General features: G+C 36.4%; 2 protein-coding genes across 6 annotated transcripts; both read right to left on the reverse strand.

The window, feature by feature from the left end:
* Positions 1-77: 77 nt before the first annotated feature.
* Positions 78-18,906, reverse strand: LOC142523313 (uncharacterized). Of its 5 annotated transcripts, none has more exons than XM_075627064.1 (9): positions 18,874-18,903; positions 4,064-4,136; positions 3,216-3,943; positions 2,991-3,106; positions 2,009-2,803; positions 1,687-1,918; positions 1,060-1,267; positions 824-947; positions 78-573 (listed from the first exon to the last, which is right to left on the reverse strand). In XM_075627064.1, the coding sequence occupies exons 3-9, from the start codon at positions 3,870-3,872 to the stop codon at positions 456-458; spliced, it is 2,250 nt and encodes a 749-aa protein (XP_075483179.1). In that variant the 5' UTR covers positions 3,873-3,943; positions 4,064-4,136; positions 18,874-18,903; the 3' UTR covers positions 78-455. The 5 variants fall into 5 exon arrangements, with proteins under 5 accessions (XP_075483179.1, XP_075483175.1, XP_075483174.1 ...); XM_075627060.1 differs by lacking the exon at positions 18,874-18,903 and adding an exon at positions 4,551-4,785 and having other exon boundaries at positions 3,216-3,949; positions 4,037-4,136; XM_075627059.1 differs by having other exon boundaries at positions 3,216-4,136; positions 18,874-18,906.
* On the reverse strand, positions 9,722-10,687 carry LOC142522014 (uncharacterized). Its single transcript, XM_075625191.1, has one exon. It carries the CDS (start codon positions 10,685-10,687, stop codon positions 9,722-9,724), a length of 966 nt encoding a protein of 321 aa, XP_075481306.1.
* Positions 18,907-24,011: the final 5,105 nt, after the last annotated feature.

The raw sequence follows: 24,011 nt of genomic DNA on the forward strand, positions 1-24,011 counted from the left end.
TCATATTCGATGTTTGATCATTTGGTAAATTCGACTTAGAACAAAAACCTCGAATTAATATTACATATCCCTTCAACAAACTGCATAAAAACATAATTATTGCGGGGAAATTGCAAGAAAACACATCCATCATCACTTTAACAAATAAATACTTCCAAGTTCAAGGTTTCAAAACAAAGCAAGTTCATGTCAATAATCAATATCAATTATTCAAAGGACCAAAACTGCATAAATCATGCATCTCCATTAACAAGCTGCAACTCTAAGTTGATGTCGATGACTTTCTTGTCAGATATATCAGTTAATTGGTCGCCGTCGCATTTTTAGGCCAATGATTCAAGCTCAGTAGTGCGAAGAAACTCAAGGAACTTTTTTTGCAGCTGGTGTAAGTTATTGAACAACAGAAAGATCTTGCAGCAACCTCCATGTCTTCTCCTAATTCCACATGTTTGATTTTATTGGATGAAATAAGCTCGAACGGCCTCAACTACGGGAGCTTGACATATTGGACACTTTCCCATTTTCTGGACCAAATTCTCTGCGCATCTCGAACAAAGGCAAATGTGCCCACACCTTTTTCGAATGAAAGAAGGGAACATTATGATATTTAGGAAGATGAATATGATCATGTGCTTCATTTCATATTGTGAAGATAAGAATTGGACTATGGACACGACTGAAGATTCTCGTTTCTTTGCGATTATTTCAAAAATCTGATGAAGCATTTATATAGAAGCAATTTACCATAGTTTATTGCCTGTTCCAAAATATGAACGTATGTTTGTAAATAATTACTGATGAGGAGCATATTTTCTGTACTTACCCGTACAACAATGAGCTGATTTTGGTAACACGGCATAGGCAGCAAATTCCTTTCTTTATGAGATTCCATGAAGATTCCTCTTTAAAAAAGTCGTACTCCGTTGAGTCTGCATTCGATGGTAAAACTAGAAAAGATGCAGAATGAGAAAAGTGACAATCCATTAAAGTTGATGCATAAAATCGGGATACAAAAGGGAGAATCATGACAGTCCACAAATTTGAGATTTGGAGACTAACCTGTGGAAACGAAAGACCTATTTGATATAGTGGAAACATCTTGGCGTATGAAACATTGAATCTCTATTTGCATGTCCATGCAAGCTTCTAGCATGCTTTGCATGTTGTTCATCCTCTGCTGAAGCATAGCTATGTCATTTCTCAATTCATTTACAACATCCGAATTGGCCATTTCGTTTCTCAACTCATTTTCGACCTCCCAATTGTCCTACAGGCACAAGGAAAACACATGTTGATGAGTTGAAAATAAAAATGCCGTTAAAATGTTAGAAATAGAGTGAAGAGAGAATGCAACGCATTAGATTCATGTGGTTTGGCCAGAAACCGTGTACATTCGCAACACACCGCTTTGAAGGTTAAAACTATTATTACTTTCTCCTAATTTAGAAAAAGATCTGTCATCTCTTGAAATATGTGAAGATATCATGATACATCTATAAGAAAACTTCCCTATAATCAAATCACAGTCAACTCATATCATAAATTCATGACAATATGATAATGTTATAGCTGACTCAAAAGTGTAACCATCCATTTCTGACACTGGCCGAAAGAAAGGAAGTTGGGTTTCTGATTAAAAGATAAACTCAACAGATAAAGCACTTAATCAAAGAATGTTGAGCTTACGGTTCCCAAGCTCTGATTTGAGCCATGTGTCCAATTTCCAATGTGCAAATCATTATTTGAATTTTGATCCCCGATTTGTTGTGCTGGTTCTTGCTCAATTAAGACAGAAGAAGATGATGGATTGCCCAGTTCCCAATCATTAGATGCATGACTTAGCCTTTGGGCATGGGATTGTAGGACACGATTTAAGCTCTCTCGAAAACCACTTCCAAGAAGACCAGAGACACGTCTCCTGAAAAGCAGAAAAGGGAAGTTAAAAAGGTTTCAATAAAGTAAACAGCCCAACTCAAGAAATCATTCGAGTGAAATTTGAATACATTACCTGCTAAAAAGTTCCCTAAGTTCCTTTCTGTGGACATAATCATCCTCATGAAAATAAAACCCATCAATTCCTTCAATGGATGCTCTGATCTCATTGGAAGGCATATCGAACGAGATGCCATCGGCTTGCAAATCATGACCTACCTGATTTTCACGTGATTCTTGCATTTGTTCTTGCTCCACAACACCATTATGTGGTGTTTGTTGAAACCACGGATCAGCAGAATCTTCCAGAAAACTTATGACGCCATATTCTTGGACCACTTCCTGAAGTGATGAAGCATCTTGATAATCAATTTCTTCACTTCCATTTTGTCCCAAGTTAGCAGTATAATTAATGGATTCATATATTTCACTCCTCCCACTTCTAAGTTCATCTTCATGAAAAACTTCAGGACACTCACTTTGGTTGATATCCTCTTTTTCTAATGACGGTCCTTCACTGCAAGTGATACGATTTGATTTACCATACCCAATATGAATACACTCAATGTCAGACCCTATTGCTCGCCGATCCTGTTGGCTATCAGCTCTGGAAATGCTAGCTTCTCGAATGCTTCTCCTACTGGTCAAAACACGCGGATCTACTTCAGATGCTTGTACCTCAGAATCCCAATGACTCTGGTTACTACCTAATGCACTTTCCTGGTGTGATGCTGGAAAAATGTCAGTGACCTCCCCTTCCTCACATATCGACTTGGATTGAGAATTACTTTTATCAGCTAAAGTGTGATCTGTTGCAACACTGTTTGCTGAGGGGTGAGAAGAATTGTCCAATTTGGAGAGAAATCCTTCCCTTGACAAAAAGTAGGAAATCGTTAGTTTAATTAGAATAATGAGGACATAAAAAAAAAAGCTGATACATAATCCTTATAACACTTAAAGAGTCATGCAAAGACCATATTATTTACACCACCAGCAAAGACCACAAATGTAACTAATTTCCAAGAATTTATAATTGCTGAATCTATCTGTATCATTACCTCAAATCAGAAACTGTACTTTGCCTAAGCAATCCCAGTTCTGTTGTGACCGAGCAAGATGGTTTCTCATTTGGGATTAATCTTTTGTTCTGTAGGAACCTACCTCTAAGCAATGCCTGGATAAGAATATGAGATTCGTCAAAGTGAAAGATTATTGTTGTTTCTGGTGACAGCTAGGTAAAAGTAATCACAACACAGAAATGTTTATCATCACAAAATGACTACCTGAATACGATTACGATGAGCAAAACCTGACACTGATTTCTGCTCCAACATTCTTAAAAGTTCCCTTTCCCTTTCGCTCCGAGCTCTAAGAAGCAGATCAATAAGAGTTTGTCTACCACATAATCTTCTAATAGACCTCTGTGTGCTGCCAATCTCAGGATTAATCACCAACCCTTCTCGCACATGCTCGATTTGAGAACCAACTTCAGATGATCCATCTCTAGGGGAGCCACAGCTACTCGGCTCGACATTCGTCTGCACCCATTCTCTTATGATTCTCACCCTTCGACACTCACTCTCCCCAAGATATTGTGGCCCTGAGTTCTTCCCTATACGTAGTATGTTAGGTGAATGGCTCTTAGCACTGCTATTCATCCACGAACGGAAAATTAGTCTAATTTTTTCTCGTGCAGTGTCTCCCAAGTCACTAGATTGTTCTGATATGACACTAATATGATCCTCGTGATCCATCTTCGAACCAGGCATGGCTCGGTTCTGATTCTCATCGGCATCTTCGGATATATCATCCCCACTATCACGCCCTTGTCCCATCGATGTTGTGGTACTTAAGCAGTCAGAATCAGAACCATTGCTTTTCCGTGGTCTAAACTTAAGAGAATGGCTCCCCACATCCTCACCCTCAATCTCCCGCCACATCTGCGAGAGAGAAGATGCCTGCGTGCCAGGCCTAATAATTTGATCATTCCACCGTCTTGAAACTCGAGACTCTGCCTCTTCGAAGAAAGGAACAAAAGTTGATACATTGTGCAATCCAGCAACAGTCATATTGCAAATTTTGAAAAATGAGTCAGAATCTCAACCATCGACAGTGAAAGTTGACATCTCACAGCTTATGATCATTGCTCAGTAATTTATCAAACAATAACAATAGCACCAAGATTCACACACAACAATCACAGCCTGCAAAACGTATTCAATTGACATTGTTATGCCCGAGTTTTTCGTTCTTAAAATTAAAAAAATGATAATTCGCCTTTACCAACAGAGAAACTTCAAGTCTTAAAGCTACAAACACAATTTTTTTTCTTCTCAAAATTCAGAAAAACAGTGACTTGCGAATCCATCTAGTCTCTGACAAATGACATCTCACCGAAAAAGAAAGATAAATAAATGCAGCATCCAATATTCTAATTGCTCATTTTTTTTCTTTTTCAAACCCATAACAACACACCCAAATTCATTAAAGACAAAACAAAATATCAGACTCAACCCATTTCAAGCCAAAATCTTGACTTCAAGAAAATCCCACCAAATGCATTCCAAAAGTCGGAGAAACACATAAAATAAACGCAAAAAAAGGACATAAACCCTCACCAATCAACTTAAGAAACATTCAACACAAACAATAAACAGAATCAAGAACATCACCATCTTCCTTTAATACTTCCCATAGAAGAAAAAGCAATAACACAGTTTATCTACAATTAAAATGCAGCCCAGTTCTTCACTTGCACTCCCAATGTAACAATGTTTAACAGAGAGAGATTACGTTATGGCGCCTTCGGTTTTTATTAAAATCTCGGAAATTTTTGCGTACCTTTAACGTCTATTTTCTGTGAAATTACAAATGAACGATCTGCTAATTATATTTTCGGAGAAAAAAAATCAATTTTAGTCATGTATTTATTAATTTTATATTTTTAATTTTGTATATTTAGTTAAATCAATTATAATCTTATAATTACGCTGTTTTGATTAATAATAAAATTGATCATAGTTTTCTAGAAGATATTTTTGACTTTGTGATTTCACCTAAATTTAGTTTCTTGGGTTATAAATAAATTTTCTTTTATCTATTCTATTTTATTAAAGTTGAGTATAGTATCCAAATGACACTAACTTTTTCTTCTAACTTTACTCTTTTATGATACTAATATTACACTTTTATTTTTTTAAAAAAAAATTCAACACACACTTTTATTTTTATTTTTTTATTTCAACAATTCAAATATCAATTTAGTCCTTTCATAATTTGTCAAATTTCACTTTAGTCCATCGATAATGATAAAAAAGATTGTACACACACGCGATAGAGTAACTAGTTATCAAATTAGAAATAAGAATTTTGCTTCATTTTTTGTCTTTTTTTTTGTTTATTACTAAATTTATAATATTCTTCATGAATTAATCAATTTTATTATACAGAGAGAGAATTTTTTTTGTTATCCAAATTAAAGTGATTTTAATTTTTTTAATATTATTAGTAATTAAGTGTTAAAGAAACTAGCTTTAAAAAAGTATTAACGAAACTGTAGTTTTGTTTTTGCTAATAGATAATAGATTAATGAATCAAGCCGGACACGTTTTAATTAAGGTCGCTGCTTCTATTTTTATCAAGCGGGGTGGGTTTGCTCCCATCAACATTGATTTGGATATAAGTAGTTCTCTTGTAAGACGTTATCACAAATCTTTATTCATGAGACGAAACCTTCATGCTCATATTTACAATAAAAAAAGTAATATTTTTGGTATAATAAATAGTAATAAATTTTCATGAGTTACCTGAATTGAAGATATATATTAAAAAATTGAGCAATGAGATCATCTTACGAGATTTTTTGTGTTGAGGATTGAGTCGAATTAGTAAAATTAGTTTTTTTAAAAAAAAACAATAATTCAAACCAACTAATTTGTAGCAGAACCTCTATAATTGATATACACGCATACTAGCGAGTGAGACGCATATATGGCGTGTTCCTAACACTTTTTAATATTTGAGTAGGTTTTTTTATGAGATAATCTCACAATATTTGTTTTTGAGACATTACAACTATATTCATATTTACAATAAAAAATAATACTTTTGACATAAAAATATTATTTTTTTATTAATTACTCAAATTGAATATTTGTCTCATAAAATTGACACGTGAGACGGCCTCACATCAGTTTTATATTAATGTTTTTTATTTTTGTGAAAGCAATTTAATGTAAGAAATTTAACGCGATGTACCACAATTTTGTTAAACCAGTAACTTCCACTGGAGGGAAAATCAGAAAGCAACTGAACTGAATTGTTAAATCGTCAGTGTACAAGCTTTTATATATAGAAGCTAGAAGAAGCGTGTCTAATCCGAAAGCTAAAAAGATAAAATGCGACTTCCATACACCAATACATGGGCTACTGTTGGCATATTATGTGGGCCTATACGTTGGTGCATTACTTGGGCCGATATGAGCTTGCTAATACTAACACGCCCCCTTCAAGCTTGGAACAAATTCTGGACACCAAGCTTGGATAATAGAAAGCAATGTTGATCAGTGCCCAACCCTTTGGTGAAGAGGTCAGCCAGCTGATTTGAGGAAGAGACATATGCGGTCTGAAAACAACCAGCTTTGATTTTGTCACGGATGAGGTGGCAGTCAATGTCGATGTGCTTTGTACGCTCATGAAACATGGGGTTCGCAGCGATGTGTAATGCAGCATGGTTATCACAATACAACTTGGCAGACTCCACGAACAATACCCCCATATCAGACAATAATCCTTGTATCCAAACTATCTCACATGAAGTGGCAGCCATGGCACGATATTCTACTTTGGCCGAAGAGCGTGAGACGGTGCTTTGTTTCTTTGTACGCCATGACACTAGTGAATCACCCAACTTAATGCAGAAGCCTGTGAGTGATCGACGAGTCATGGGGCAGGAAGCCCAATCCGAATCGCAGTAAGCAGACAACTTGAGAGCACTCTTAGCAGAAAGAAATACTCCCATACCAGGGGAGGCTTTGAGGTATTTGACAACACGCATAGCAGCATTCATATGTGATGTTTTGGAGAATGCATAAATTGGCTCAAACGTTGCACTGCATAACATATATTTGGCCTCGTGATGGTAAGATATATCAGGCGTCCAACCAATCGTTTAAAGAAGTCTGGATCAGCAAGAAAGTCATCCGATTCATTACCTGATGAAGAGGTAAGCAAGAGATCAAAGGCATGTGTAGTGAGCTTCTGATGTTCGGTTGGTGTGTCAAACGGCTTGGCTCCCAGAACCCCTGTATCCGAAAGAAGGTCCAATGCATACTTTCGTTGGTTTAGAAGTATCCCACTGGTGGAACGTGCGATCTCAATCCCCAAGAAATACTTTAAAAGACCAAGATCACGAAGCTCAAGTTTCGAGTGCAAGAACTTCTTTAAGGCAGCAATGGCATCCAGATTATTACCAGTAATCACAATATCATCAACATAAACAATTAAAAGAGTCGTGGTGTGAGCAGTATGATGAAAGAATAAAGAATGATCGTGCTGAGATTGTGAAAAACCTGCTTCAATAATCACAGCAGCAAATTTGTGATTCCATTGTCTAGACGCCTGTTTAAGTCCATACAAGGATTTGCGGAGACGACACACTTTATTTTGCCCTTGAATATGATAACCGAGGGGCAAATGCATAAAGATCTCATCTAAGTCTCCTTGAAGAAATGCATTGGCAACATCCATTTGAAACAAACTCCACCCCCGGATGGCAGCTACGCTGAAGAGACAACGGATGGTAGTGATCTTTGCTGTAGGCGAGAATGTGTCATGGAAATCAACCCCAGCTTGTTGTGTATAACCCTTAGCGACTAACCGCGCTTTAAACTTATCAACATTTCCATTTGGCAAGAATTTCAATTTATATACCCATCGACACCCTATTGGCTTGGCATAAGGAGGTAAATCAACGACATCCCATGTATGGTTAGAATCCAAGGCTGCTAGTTCTAAATCCATTGCATTCTTCCACCTAGGATCCGCGATTGCCTCATGGTAAGATTGTGGTTCGGTGGTAGAAGAAAGGGCAGTTAAAAAGCTTTGATAAGATGGAGAAAAAGTTGAGTAGTTAATATGATTCGAAATGGGATAGTGGCAATGAGTAGTGGAGGAACTAGGTAAAGTAGGACAGGAAAAATCTTTTGTCCAAGTGGTTGGCTGAGCAACTCGAGATGATCTTCTCAAGGGAATAGGAGGTGTTGTGTGGACTGGAATTGAGGGCACTTCATCAACGTTATTTACTGGAATAGATGAAGTGTCAAGATCAGCGAACAAGTGATGATCTTCCAGTGGGGAAGAATCAAAAAACGATTTTGAGGCAGGGAAAAAAAGGTTGGACCGAGACTTGGCAGCAAATGGAAAGTGAGATTCATGGAAAACAACATCTCTGGAGACAAAAAAAACGTTTGGTATCAAGGTCCATGACTTTGTACCCCTTTTGAAGAACAGAATAACCCAAAAACACACAAGGGTTGGCTCTGGGAGAGAATTTGTGAGAGATATGTAAAGACGCAGCATAACAAAGGCAACCAAAAACCTTCAAATGCTCATAGGAGGGGGTCTTGCCAAAAATGACTTCAAAAGGCGTTTTGTTATTGAGAAGGGGACTAGGAGTTCGATTTATGAGATATACAGAGGTAAGAACACAATCTCCCCAAAATTGAAGTGGAACAGACGATTGGAAGTACAAAGCTCGGGCTAAATCAAGGATGTGGCGATGTTTCCTTTCCACCACTCCATTTTGCTGAGGAGTATATGGGCAGGAACTCTGATGTAAGATCCCAAGAGACATAAACAGTGAGCTACACTCAAGTTTAAAAAAATCAGATGCATTATCAGTTCGAATGACTTTGACTTTCGAAGAAAATTGAGTTGCTACCATGATAAAAAAACTGGTTTAGAAGTCTAAGAATATCCACTTTTGATTGCATAAGATTTGTCCATGTCCCTCTAGAAAAATCGTCTACAATCGTCAAGAAGTATTTCTCTCCATTATAGGTTGGTGTTCGAAAAGGGCCCCAAATGTCCATATGCACCAATTCGAATAGAGAAGAAGTTTTGGATAAACTCACTTTAGGAAAACTCAACCTTGTTTGTTTAGACTTAGGACAAATTCCACAATGAGATATATCAATGTTTTTTGACAAAAAAGGTAACAGATGCATGCGAGAGAAGGACATGTGCCCTAGTCTTTGATGCCACAAATCATGAGTAACAGAGGTACAAGAAATGAAGGTATTACATTGAGGATATATTAGAGATTGTATGGTGTGTAACTTGGGCTTCAAGAAGCTGGGAGTGTGCTGTTGACAAATGGTAAAGTCCCTGTTGTGCCCTACCAATCCAGATTATCTTCCCGCTTTTGCGGTCCTGAAATGTACAGCAATGAGGATAGAAAGTAACACAACAATCATGGGACTTAGTGAATTTGGAGACCGATAGAAGGTTATAATGAAAATTGGGAACATATAGCACATCATGAAGAAGGATGTTGTTTAGAACAGCTACTGACCCTTTAGCACTAACTAAGAGTTGAACACCATTTGGCAATCTCACGGAACTAGGGGAAGAACACAAAGTAGGATTATCGCGCAGCAATGAAAAATTACCAGTCATATGCTCATTGGCCCTGGTATCAATGATCCAATCTGCCTGAGCACTGTCATGGAATTGTCCAGCCATGTTTGCTGCACTGGTGTCGGTCCCCTGCAGAGGTTTAGCAGCTGCATTAGTATGTGATGAAATTAATGCTGGTACCTTCCAGCAACTGCAAAATCTCAGCATATTGAGCCGGGGTGAAGCTTGATCCACTCCTTGCAGCAGTCTTTGGAGATGGTTCAACAATGTCTCCAGTAACATTATGAGCTACTGTCCTTATCTTGGGCTTATCAAATTCCCGGTTAAATCGGGGGGAATTTCCTTTCCCTTGCTGTGGCTTATATAGCTTGTGACCCGGAGGATAACCGATCAACTTAAAACAATGAGCCTTGACATGACCATTCCAACCACAATGATCACATATGAGTACATCCTTTCTGCGCTCATCAGTTCTTCCCTGTCTTGTGTAAAAAACCGAAGCTGGTTGATCAACTGAGGACAACGTGCGATGAGATTCTTCTTGAGAAAGTAACGAAAATGCTTGGCTAACTGATGGTAGGGGCATCATCATCAGAATTTGACTTCGAACATGCATGTAGCTATCGTTAAGTCCCATCAGAAACTGCAATAAACAATGTTGTTGATCATGTTCAACATACTTTCGAGCAGCAGTACACTCACACGACGGCAAGACAACCAATGAACTATACTCATCCCACAGCTGCTTTAGTCTACAAAAATACACTGAAATTGTGTCGTTTCCTTGTGTTAATTTCCCAAGTTCTCTGTGAATAGAGAAGATTCTCGAACCATTCACCTTATCAAATTGATCTTTCAAATCAGACCATACCACTGAGGCATCGCTAGAGTACACAATTCCACCAAAAATATTTTTTGAAACGGAATTCATAATCCAAGACAAAACGAGAGCATTACATCTCTCCCACTGATTCGAAGTGGGGATTCCTGTAGGTGGTCGCGCGCATGTTCCATCGATAAACGCTGTCTTGTTCTTAGCACGAAGGGCAATCAACATAGCACGACTCCAAATGCCATAATTCTCAACCCATGTTAATTGTTCACTAACAATAGTCATACCTGGAGCATCAGACGGGTGCAAGAACATTGAAATTATTAATGTTCGCCATGGATCTGTCGATTTGGAGCCGAAAAAAACCTCAATGATCTCAATCAATTGAGCTTATAACCAGCTGCAAGAAACATCGATTGAAAAAAGAAATGCTCAACGATCTCAATCAATTGAGCTTATAACCAGCTGCGAGATGCCTCGATCACTGACAGAAAAAACGCAATTCCGTTGGCTCTGATACCATGTTAAACCAGTAACTTCCACTAGAGGGAAAATCAGAAAGCAACTGAACTGAATTGTTAAATCGTCAGTGTACAAGCTTTTATATATAGAAGCTAGAAGAAGCGTGTCTAATCAGAAAGCTAAAAAGATAAAATGCGACTTCCATACACCAATACATGGGCTACTGTTGGCATATTATGTGGGCTTGTACGTTGGTGCATTACTTGGGCGGATATGAGCTTGCTAATACTAAAAAATTTAAATATTATTTCTAAGAAACTAAGAAAAAAATTGCAACATACACATCTTATAAATAATATTTTAGATCATGGAAATAAATTTATTAATGGACAATGTTATGTGCATTTCAATTATTGTTAATTAAAAATTAAGCAGTAATTTAAACAAAAATCAAACTACGTTCATTGTAGCAGCAAACAATTTATCATTATATATAACAGATTTATCGACTGATGATAGTCTATTAACCACTTATCTACCCGTCACCGGCGAAGGCAAAATCTTTCTTATTAATTTGCTTCATTTTTCTTGAAAAGCAAGGAAAATGAGGGTTTTGATCTATATGTTTGAATCTTTGCGATTTTGATCTCAATATTATTAAAATTGAGTTTTAATCTCATATCTTTGCGATTTTGGTTCTCAGTGACACATGATTACCATATATATATGAGTAGGTCTATTATGAGACGGTCTCACGAATCTTTATCTGTTAGACGGGTCAACTCTACCGATATTCACAATAAAAAGTAATACTCTTAGCATAAAAAGTAATATTTTTTCATGGATGACCCAAATAAGAAACCACATCACAAAATACGACCTGTGAGACTGTCTCACACAAGTTTTTGTCTATATATATAACCTAAAAAAATTATTGTTCCATTTCCACTATCCCACCTTCTCAACCTCCCTCGCACTTTTTTATAATTTAATATCTGCATTTGTAATATTTCGTTTCACTTTCTCTCATAAAAAAATTTCATTTACTACATCCAAAAAACGTAATACAACGACAGAAGTTAAGGTAAGTTAAGTAGCTCTTCATGTTCTTTATCTTTTTTCCTTCAAAATTTTCTTCCATTATTGATTATAACACTTGAGGATTTTTTGTAAATTATTTGGGATTGAGATTTTGTTATAATTGTTGGGGAAAACCCATAAACCGCAGAATCCATCATGATAAATCATCAAGAATTTGACTGAAATCTTAAGCGGAAGCGTACCTGAAGCCATAATCCTGAATTGTTTAGAACGTGTCTTGATCTTCCAGATCTACGCGCTCTTTCTTTGAGAGAATCCTTTAGTTTCTCTTCAGAACTATTTTCTTAATGGGGGAGAGAATAGTGAAAGTGACAACGCGAGATCTGAGGACCATGACCCATATTTATAGATAATGTTTACCAATATCTTCTGATATTTCTGTTTTAGCCTGATCACTTTATTTTGGGCTTAACTTAATAGACAACCCACAACACATAATTATTCACATATAAGCCCATATAAATAATTGATCCAACAATCTCCCACTTGGGCTATATGTGCAACTTTATAATTATGTTTGTGAAAATAACCTTATGAGCTCAAAATTGTTGTCATTCCGAAATGTATCTATAACCAATCCGGTCCATCAATCACATCAACATAGGATCAAAGCAGTCTTCGCTACACTCAAGGTAACTAGACCCATCAATGGCCACATATGCCAACACAACTGAATGACATGGATCGTGAAGTGGATGTGTAGCATGGAAATTTTATGCAATGTGACCGTAACATGCCTATTTCCAACTGGTCCTCCCTTTAACCTTATCGAGATCAAACTTTAAATCATAATTAGAGTGTGACTTAACTTGAAATTTATTTCTGCAGAAAATAAATTTACATAACTGTAACTGAAAATGTCTACAATTGAAAAGCATTTAAAATAACAAACTCCCGTTAAAACTGGATTTCCTCAATTGACATAACACACATACTAGCAGTATGCTCATGAAACTGTTTGGGTGGTAGTCCCTTAGTAAGCGGATCCGCAACCATGGAGTTTGTACCGATATGCTCAATAGACAACTTTCCACGCTGAATTCTTTCTTTAACAACCAGAAACTTGATGTCAATGTGTTTTGACTTCGTCGAGCTCCTGTTGTTATTGGAATACATAACTGCTGATTTATTGTCACTAATGTAATCTTAGTGGCCTTTCAATGCCATCAACAATGCGCAGTCCCGTGACAAAATTTTGCAGCCATATTCCATGATTGGATGCCTCATAACACGCTACAAACTCAGCTGCCATGGTGGAAGAGGCTATAAGTGACTGTTTAGCATTCTTCCAGGAAATGGCACCTCCAGCAAGGAGATAGATGTAGCCCGACGTAGATTTCATACTATCTTGGCATCCAGCAAAATCGGAGTCAGTATACCCAATGATCTCAAGCTGATCCAACCTCTGATATATGAGCATGTAATCTTTTGTTCTCTGTAGGTACCGTAAAACCCTTTTGACTGCTTTCCAATGTTCCACTTCTGGATTACTTAAATATCGTCCCAACATTCCTGTCACGTACGCAATATCTGGACGTGTACAAACCTGAGCATACATCAGACTCCCCACTGCAGATGCATAGGGAACCTTCTGCATTTCTTTTTCCTCAAAATCATTCTTTGGGCATTGTTTGAGACTAAATTTGTCTCCCTTAGCCACAGGGGTATCTGTTGGTTTACAATCTTGCATCCCATATCGCTTGAGAACTTTCTCGATATAGCCTTTCTGAGATAATCTAAGAATACCCCGAGAACGATCCCGATGTATCTGAATACCCAGTACAAAAGATGCATCACCAAGATCCTTCATCTCAAAATTCTTAGCTAGAAATCTCTTGGTTTCATGCAACAACTCTATATCGTTGCTAGCGAGCAGAATGTCATCAACATATAAAACCAGAAAAATATGCTTACTCCCACTGAACTTATGGTACACACAATCATCGACCAAATTCATCTCAAAACCAAACGAGATGATCACTTGATGAAATTTGAAATACCATTGTCGAGATGCTTGCTTGAGCCCATAGATGGATTTCTTTAATTTGCAAACCATATTATTTGTGTCTTTGGACACAAAATTTTCTAGCTGCACCATATAAATTGTTTCATCAATGTCACCATTTAGAAACGCAGTCTTTACATCCATCTGATGAAGCTCGAGATCGAAATGCGCCACCAAAGCCATTATAATCCTTAAAGAGTCTTTCGAAGAAACCGGAGAGAAAGTCTCTTTATAATCAATGCCTTCTTTCTGTGTAAAGCCTTTAGCGACAAGACGAGCCTTATATCTTTCCACGTTGCCTTTCGAATCCCTCTTGGTTTTAAATATCCATTTGCAACCAATAGACTTCGTACCTTTAGGCAATGGGACAAGATCTCATACGTCATTGTCCTTCATGGACTTTATCTCCTCATTCATGGCATCATTCCACTTTTGAGAGTTAGAACTTTCCATGGCTTGACGGAAGTTAATAGGATCATCCTCCATCAATCCAATGTCTGCCTCATGTTCTTGAAGAAATACAATGTAATCATCTGGCACTGCATTTCTCCGCTCTCTAGTGGATCTCCTTAATGGCATAGGTTCTGGAGGTTCTTGAGTTTGTTCATTTTGGAATGAGAGGATATCTAATATTGTCTTCCTGTATTGTGTCTTGGTCAAAGTGAGGAATATGATCCTGACCAATGTCCAAGACACCCGTGGAAATATTTACATATTCCTCTTCAAAGACAATATCCCTTACTTTATCTCCCACCGCAAACTCAACATCCTCAAAGAACCTGGCATTTCCTGACTCAAAAATCGACTTACTCGTGGGATCATAAAACTTGTACCCCCTGGATCTTTCAGAGTATCCAATAAAATAACAACTAACCGTCCTTGAGTCCAGTTTCTTTTCATTAGGCTTGTAAGACCTTGCCTCAGCTGGACATCCCCAAACGTGCAGATGCTTAAGACTGGGCTTTTTACCCGTCCAAAGTTCATAAGGGGTTTTGGTCGCTGCCTTAGTTGGAACCCTGTTAAGGATATATGCTGCGGTCTTTAGTGCTTCTCCCCAGAGTGATTCTGGTAAGGTAGAATGACTGATCATACTCCTCACCATGTCTTTAAGCGTTATGTTTCGTCTTTCAGCAACACCATTCAGAGTGGGCGAACCCGGCATAGTGTACTGTGGGACGATACCGCATTCCTCCAGGAATCTAGCAAAAGGTCCTGGACGTTGTTCACCTGAACCGTCATATCTACCATAGTATTCACCACCATGGTCAGATCTAACGTTTTTAATCTTTAAGCCAAGTTGATTTTCAACTTCAGCTTTATAGTTTTTGAACACATCCAATGACTGTGCCTTTTCATGAATGAGATAAATGAAGCCATATCTTGAAAAATCGTCTGTAAACGTTATAAAATACTGTTGACCATTCCAAGAAGCCGAAGGGAATGGCCCACAAATATCAGTATGTATAAGTTCTAAGACGCCTGAACACCTGTTGGCTTCAAATCTCCTTTTGTTGGTTTGTTTTCCCTTTATACAATTAACACAATTATTAAAATCTGTGTAATCTAAAGGTTCGAGAATTTCGTCTGACACGAGTCTCCTTATTCTCTTTTCAGAGATATGACCCAATCTTTTGTGCCATAACGCAGCTGAATTCTCACTGGTTAATTTTCTTTTAGTGCCTCTATTTGTTTGCAGGGATTCATTAAATGAAGCAATAACATCCAAAGAATAGAGATTATCATATCCTGATAAAGAACCAGAACCAATCAATTTTGAATCGAGAAACAAACTGAATATTCCATTTCCAAAAGAACAAGAATAACCAAATTTGTCCAATGCAGAAATGGAAATCAAATTCCGTCTAAAAGACGGCACAACAAATGTTTCATAAAGATCCAAATATATTCCAGTCTTTAACAATAATCTAAATTTTCCTATTGCCTCAACTTCAACTTTGTTGCCGTCACCAACATAGATGAATCTTTCAGCATCACTTGGTTTTCGGCAATCCAGGCAACCCTGCATAGACACACTGATGTGAGTTGTTGCACCAGAATCTATCCACCACGTGTGTCTAGGCACTGAAGTTAAATTAACCTCAGAACAAACGATATTCAGAAGCATATCTTTCTTAGCACGCCAAGCGTGATAATTACTGCACTGCTTCTTCATATGCCCATCACTGCCACAGAAAAAACAACCAGAACTTTGAGAATCACTAAGATTCTTCTGTTGTTTCTTCGAAGGCTGTGTATCCGCAGCTTCCTTATACTTTCGTTTCTTTCCTTTATCCTTCGAGGAAGAGGCATAATGAGTACTTTCTGTCTTGTCTTGCTTCAACCTTTCCTCTTCCTGGACACAGTGCGAGATGAGCTCATTCAGAGACCAAGTCTCTTTCTGACAGTTATAGCTCACCTTGAACTGGTTAAACTGAGGAGGAAGAGATATCAAAACCAGATGCACCAGCAAGTCCTCAGAGAGGTCAAGCTTCAGTGCTTTCAACCTTGAAGCAAGATGAGACATTTCCATAATGTACTCCCTGATATTGTCCTTACCTCTGTACCTCATTGAAACTAGGCTTGCCAAAAGTGTACCAATTTCAGACTTTTCACTTTTAGCAAACCTCTTTTCGAGGTCTTGAAGGAAAGCCTTAGCCGTAGCAATGTCGTTAGACATTGTGCCCCTGAATGTTTCTGGAATGGCCCTCTTCTTGATCATCATACACATGCGATTCGATCTCTCCCACCTTTCAAACTCCCTCTTTTCATCAGAGGTACTCTTATCCTTAACGGCAGAAGGAGAGTCAACCCTTATCGCAAGGTCCAAATCCATGACTCCGAGAACTATCAATAAATTCTCTTGCCATGATTTAAAATTAGAGCCATTTAACATAGGAATAGAATTTATGTTGGAGTGAATATTTGCAGGAGTCAAATCTGAACAGAGAACAAAAAATCAAATATACATGCTCAATCAAATATCCAAATAAAATAATCAATAAATTCAAATAATGTAAACCCCCATAAACAGAATATCGAGCACTCCATTAATGTTTCATCTTTGGACAAAAGATTAACTTGTAAGTGATATCCTGGCGCAGCAGTCAAACACTGATAGTAACTATCATGTCAAATAACAACCTTACTTTGGGCCGATTTATTATTCACATGAAAAACCGAAAAACTATCGCATATTTACCACCACAATTGCATATGTGATTATATTAAATATTAACCTTCCTTTGGGCCGATCAATATTCATATAAATCACATATACCCAAAATCCTTTTGTATTTCAAAATAAAATTAATTTTCATAAAAGAGGTCACTTTGGACGACATTTTATTTCAATTAATCAATTTTAAAAATACATATAACCTTATCATTATTTGAATTAATGAATATTTAACCTCAACCGAATAAACCTGAACTGAAAAAAAAAAATTTGGAAATTCCGTACGGGTCGGGTCGACCCGGTTCCGTACGACCTGACCCGGATCCGTACGGTTCGGGTCGACCCGGGTCCGTACGACCCGACCCGAACCCGTACTTTTTTTAAAAAAAATTTAATCCGAATTTTCGATTTTCCTCTAAAATATTTTGTTGAACAAAAACCGGAAGGAAAATCGAAATCTTATACCAAATCTTTAAAATTTTACAACCAAATCTTTTTACCAAAACTGAAACTTTAAAAGATTTGGTTTTCAACCAAAATATTTTCCAGATCTGAAACCTTATCAAAAAAATTTTCAGATCTAAACCAAAATAATTTTCAGATCTGAAACCGTATCAAAATATTTTCAGATCTGAAAACATATCAATATATTTTCCAGATCTGAATCCATATCAAAAAAATTTTAAACAAAATTTAATTTTTTCAGATCTGGATCCAAAAAGTATCCAAAAACTTTAAACAAATCTCAATGATTCAAACATGAATGACTCTGATACCACTTGTTGGGGAAAACCCATAAACCGCAGAATCCATCATGATAAATCATCAAGAATTTGACTGAAATCTTAAGCGGAAGCATACCTGAAGCCATAATCCTGAATTGTTTAGAACGTGTCTTGATCTTCCAGATCTACGCGCTCTTTCTTTGAGAGAATCCTTTAGTTTCTCTTCAGAACTATTTTCTTAATGGGGGAGAGAATAGTGAAGGTGACAACGCGAGATCTGGGGACCATGACCCATATTTATAGATAATGTTTACCAATATCTTCTGATATTTCTGTTTTAGCCCATCATAAAAACAGAAATTACACTTATGTCTCTACACATTAAAGGCCCACAACCCATTAGATACATTAAAGCCCAATAACCCGAACCATTAATTGATCACTTTATTTTGGGCTTAACTTAATAGACAACCCACAACACATAATTATTCACATATAAGCCCATATAAATAATTGATCCAACAATAATAAGTTCTTAAAACATAAGATTTCATCTCAAACTTGAAAAAGTTGAAATCTCTTAGTGTTAAATAGACTACAAGTAGCCGGTGTAACATTCTAAGATTTGATACAACGATACCACCATCTTAAAATATTATCTCACACGATAAATAATAGAAAATAAATAAGAGAATTGTGATAGACTCGTCGTGCAATTAATGTTCTTACTATACAACAATCTGTTTTCTCTTTCAATAAGTCAGTCGATAGAGTTAACATTTTTTAATTAATATTAATGAATTAGTTTATGCTACATCTGAAATAAAATTACTTTACGTTTTAATACGAGATGAATTAATTGAACATGTTATATAAAAACAAAGAGAGAATGTTACTCCTAATGTAACAAAATAATCCCAATAATAGTTGCTTTTATTTAATTGGTAAAATATAATTACTATAAAATAAATTATGAAAACACCTAAAAATGGATGGACCTTACCAACCAAGGATAGACATGGCGGATTCAATGGACAAAGACACCATATATTTTTTTTTTTCTCAAGTCTTCTAAAAAATTTCCCATGACTGGCAAATTTAGGACCCCAATATATAGAAAAAATGTTAAATAATAAATTTTTCCTAAAATTATGATTAAAAGTTTAAATAAAAGCCAACTCTTAAATCAAGAAAGAAGTTTGTCACGAGTTATTTAAATATTTAATCCCGATCAAATATTATTTTTTTGTCTATTGACCTTCAGGATTCTTTATAGCTAGCTACCTCTTCGTTTAAAAAAAAAATTAATTAATTCTGGACATAAAGTAATGTTTAAAATTTAATAAATCATATAATTATGTAGTAGGAATATATTTAAAAGACAAGACTATCATTTTTTAAAGTTTAAATTTACAGAGAATCAGTCCATCAAAATTTGAGAAAGTCTCCATTAAAAAAAATTTATAGTTAGATACATAATCTTACTATCGTTATTTTTTTAGTTCTGTTGTTACTTGTTTAGTTGAAATTTTGTGTATCGATAGTTTATTATACATGAATCAAATCATTAATTATTTATCAAACTATTTAATTTAAAATTACAAGATCACCTTTCATTTTTATCTTTTATTTATATTTATTAATTATTAAAAATGACAAAATTATAATTTACCATTTTATTCTCTAAGTAATCAAACCATATATACTATTATTTATTAAATATTATTTCACTTCCTGTTCAATATTTTAATAATCATAATATTATTTTTCTTGTCCAATCCGTGAGTCATCTAAATAAAAAAAATAAAAATAAAAAAATACAACTATATTTAAATATCACTTATACTTTACTCCATGTTTATGAAAGATAAAAAAAATAAATTATATCTTCTTTCAAGAGAGATATACCCAATATTTCAATATAGTTGGATTTTTTTTTTATAATTTCAACGAACGTCGGAAGGTTATTTATAAGTCATACAAAAATTTGTCAAAAACTTACGTGAAACAGTCTCACGGGTCGTATTTTATGAGACATATCTCTTATTTGAGTCATCAATGAAAAAGTATTATTTTTTATGCTAAGAGTATTATTTTTTATTGTGAATATCGATAGGGTTAACCCGTCTTACAAATAAAGACTCGTAAGACCGTCTCACAAAAGAGCTACTTAAAAAAAATCATCCACAACGAAGAAAAAACTAAAGTTTTTTTTTTTTTTTTTCCCCTTTTTGGCAAGCATCATCTTTTTACTTTACAGGAATTACTGGCAAAAGAAGTTTGTTTCCACATGGCCATTCTCTTTTTTTCATGAATTCTCGTCAACTGCTCCACTTTATCTAACAAGACAAGATACTAAACTCTTTAATTCTACTCATTTTCTTTCCGTGAGATTATCAAAAGTTCCTAAAGTCGACGGAACCAGGAATTCTATAAAATCAACATCTTCCGACATAACTTTTCATCATTTTCAAAATGCTATATTATTATCCTAAAGAATACTATATTATTTTAAGGAATTGCTAAATTACTAGAATCTAGAAAGTTAGGACGAACTTTTCTCGTAATTTTCAAAGTAAACGTTAAGGTTGTTCAGGTAATATAATATTCACAAAAACTTTTGTGAAACGATCTCATAAGTCAATTTTTATTATTTAGGTCATCAATGAAAAAATATTAATTTTTATGTAAAAAGTATTACTTGTTATTTGTAAATATGACTATGACTGACTCGTCTCACAAAATAGCTACCTAATATATCAGCATACATGTATTGACTAGCCCATTCAATAATTTGTATGTATTGATTACAACCTAAGAAGAATACGAAGAGATGTTCTTGGATTTACTTTGTTATCTATATATATATAATAAAAATAAATAAAAAATCAGATTTATTCATGGTTCGGTCGACGCTGGCTGTAAGGGTATTGCCCTAAACCAGCCGATGGATGACACGTGACAAGTATTTTCTGTTTGGATTTGAGCAGGTTGATCAAATCTTTAAAAAAAAAAACCATTCACGCATGGCAAAATATGAATGGATCAGGACAATGCTCACGTAGATAATATCGAATGAACCCTTCATTCATCTACCATTTTGTGCTAATTGGACTTTGAGAGATTATGGACATGGACGTATCTTTTCAAGGGCAAAGGTGGGTTGTATCCCACCAGTTTTTTTTTCCTCAGCCCAGCAATTATATTTGAGTAGCTTATCAACATCAAATAAAACCAAGCCTTATAAATTATGAAACAAAATATAAAATCCCTTAAATTCCGAAGGCTAAATATAAACCAAATAGTAGGTCTCTTCTAATATAGTTTCACGTGTTCTTATCAGTGTGACGAGTCATCCTTGTTCATATTTACAATAATAAATAATATTTTTGGCATAAAAATTATAAATGTCTCAAATAGAATACATGTATCATAAAATTAACTTATGAAACCGTCTCACAAAAGTTTTTGTGTAAACCAAATCCTTAAAAATTGAGATGGGTCAACCATGCTTATATTTACAATAAAAATTTAATACTTTTGACATAAAAATTAATATTTATTTATATGTGATCCAAATAAAAGATATGTCTAACAAAATTGATCAATGTGAGTTTTACCGCACAATTTAACATCCGGTTTCTTTTCTCACTCGTTGGTGACAAAGTGGTGATTTTCTCTATAACCAACCCTATTTAGAAATTGCCAATCTCGACCATAAATACAGAACTCAACTCCAACAACTGAGCGTACTGGTCGAAGCATCTCTAGTTAAGGGACGAACAACCCCGCCTCACAGTGGTTTGATACCTCTCCCTGGAGCCGATAGCGACCGCCCCGAACACATTAGTATAGGCTGTACCTAAGGATGATCGTTAGCAGACCCTGGTTAACCCACACGGGAAAACAGTAAAATAATCTTTAAGAAATGGTAGTTTCTCACAAAACTCATCACGAGATTTTCCAATTGAACTCAAAGATTTCATCGGCTACATTGATGATATAGATAATGGCACCACTTAGAGAAATTATGTTAATTTTAGAAAAAAGACAAAAGACTGTAACATTCTCCGTCGTACAAAAGACATGTCCAAAACTTATCAACGTTGGGATTTCCAAGTATTAAAGAGGCAATCGTCGGAAATTGAAGAGTACTGAATCTGTGCATATTCAAATCAAGTATTCAAGATTTCAAAAACTTTTCGATTCTAACAAAAAAAATTTGAAGTGTTTAAAACCTTAAACATTTAACATACTCTAATATTCAAGTGGATCACGATTGTTCCAAGATATTAATTAGCTATTCATAATCATAATTAATCACCCAAATGACGGTACTAATTATTCCATGTATTACAATCATGTGTACAATCAGTTTTATTTATCATGCAATAATTTAGGTTATTGCATGTATTAACTCATGAATGCAAGCGGATTGGTATGGACTCCTGGCCGGGCTGGAGGACCCTGTCCAGGGAGAGTACTCTAGTCGAACGGAAGGACCCTGGCCGGGTTGGAGGACCCTGGCCTAGCTGGAGAATCCTGACCGGGTTGGAGGACCCTGTCCGTGGAAAGGACCCTGGCTAAATTTATATATATATATATATGAGCTTGAAATAGTTAGTCTCATGCTCATATCAAACCTCAAATTCATTGTATCCATTTAGTTCAAAATTAAAATAAAGAATTTGAAATCACTTATATTAGCTAAGTATATTTTTATGTTTCAATTTCAAATTCACTCTTCAACTTAGTCATTTCAAATATATAGATTTTAAGTGCTTTGATTTGAAATCCCCCCACAATTCCTGAAGGACATGATGTTAAGGAAGAGAAATTTAGGATAATTCAAAACAGTGAAGCTGGATGATGAATACAGTGCAATTCTTGAAAGAAACTTCCTCAGAAATTAAAAGATCCGGAAATTTTTAATATTCCTTGCATCATTGATGCTTTTTCTATAAAAAGAGCACTTTGTGATTTAGGAGCAAATATTAATTTGATGTCTTTGCCTATTTTCATGGAGTTGGAGCTTGGAGAAGTGAAGCTTACTACCGTCATCTTATGGCTGGCGGACATAAATCTCACTTATCCTTGTAGAATTGTCGAGGATGTCCTGATAAAAATAGATAAATTCATTTTTCCTATTGATTTTGTGATATTTGACATTGAAGAGGATCAAGACGTTCCTTTGATATTGGGAAAGCCATTCTTGGTGATTGTAAGAGTTTTAATTGATTTACAAGAAGGAGAATTGACTCTACGAGTTGGTAGTGAAGTTATCATATTTAACATCTCCAATGCATCAAATGTCAGAAAGAGGAAGTACATGTAACTGCATTGAGATTTTTATTCTGCTTGTAATAATATTGGTTTAGTTGCACTTGAGGATCTGTTGGAAAGATGTCTTGTTAATTCAATGATTCGTGTGGAAGGAGATTGATACCCCATGGATGGGCCCATTACCCCTGGTCCATCCCAAGTTCAAATGGAAGACAGACCCATCAAGGGCTTACGCATTCTCCTATAAATACCAGGTTTGAGTGTTCAGTTGATGAATTCACTATATTGTTTTCAGCAGCACCCTTAGCTGCTCCCCCCATATATTCTCAGTTTTCGACTTGAGCGTCAGAGGGGCTACGCCAGGACACCCTCCTGGCCCCCTCCTAACGATCTTATTTGTGATTTCAGGCTCGGGACAATTTCAAAACTCTGCGTCTGTACTAGTGACACTTGCTGGGAGCGGACCACAACCATTCGCAAGGGAATGTATCAAAATTCTCAACGTACTGGACGAGCGCTCGGGCGAGCAAGGGGCTGGGCGAGCTGGCAAGGGGTGTCTTGGGCGAGCCTGCAGCGTTGTCTTTGGCGAGCCTGCAGCGTTGGCTTGGGCGAAGCTGGGCGAACTGGTGAGGGGTGTCTTGGGCGGGCGAGCAAGGGCCTGGGCGAGCTGGCGGGGGGTGTCTTGGGCGAGCCTGTAGCGTTGGCTTGGGCGAAGCTGGGCGAGCTGGCGAGGGGTGTCTTGGGCGGGAGAGCAAGGGCCTAGGCGAGCTGGCGAGGGGTGTTTTGGGCGAGCCTGCAGCATTGGGCGAGGCGAGGGGTGTCTTGGGTGACGAGACAAAGGCGAGGCGAGGCGAAAGG

This window comes from Primulina tabacum, chromosome 13 (assembly GCF_025594145.1).
Source record: "Primulina tabacum isolate GXHZ01 chromosome 13, ASM2559414v2, whole genome shotgun sequence".
NCBI classification, from domain to species: domain Eukaryota; kingdom Viridiplantae; phylum Streptophyta; class Magnoliopsida; order Lamiales; family Gesneriaceae; genus Primulina; species Primulina tabacum.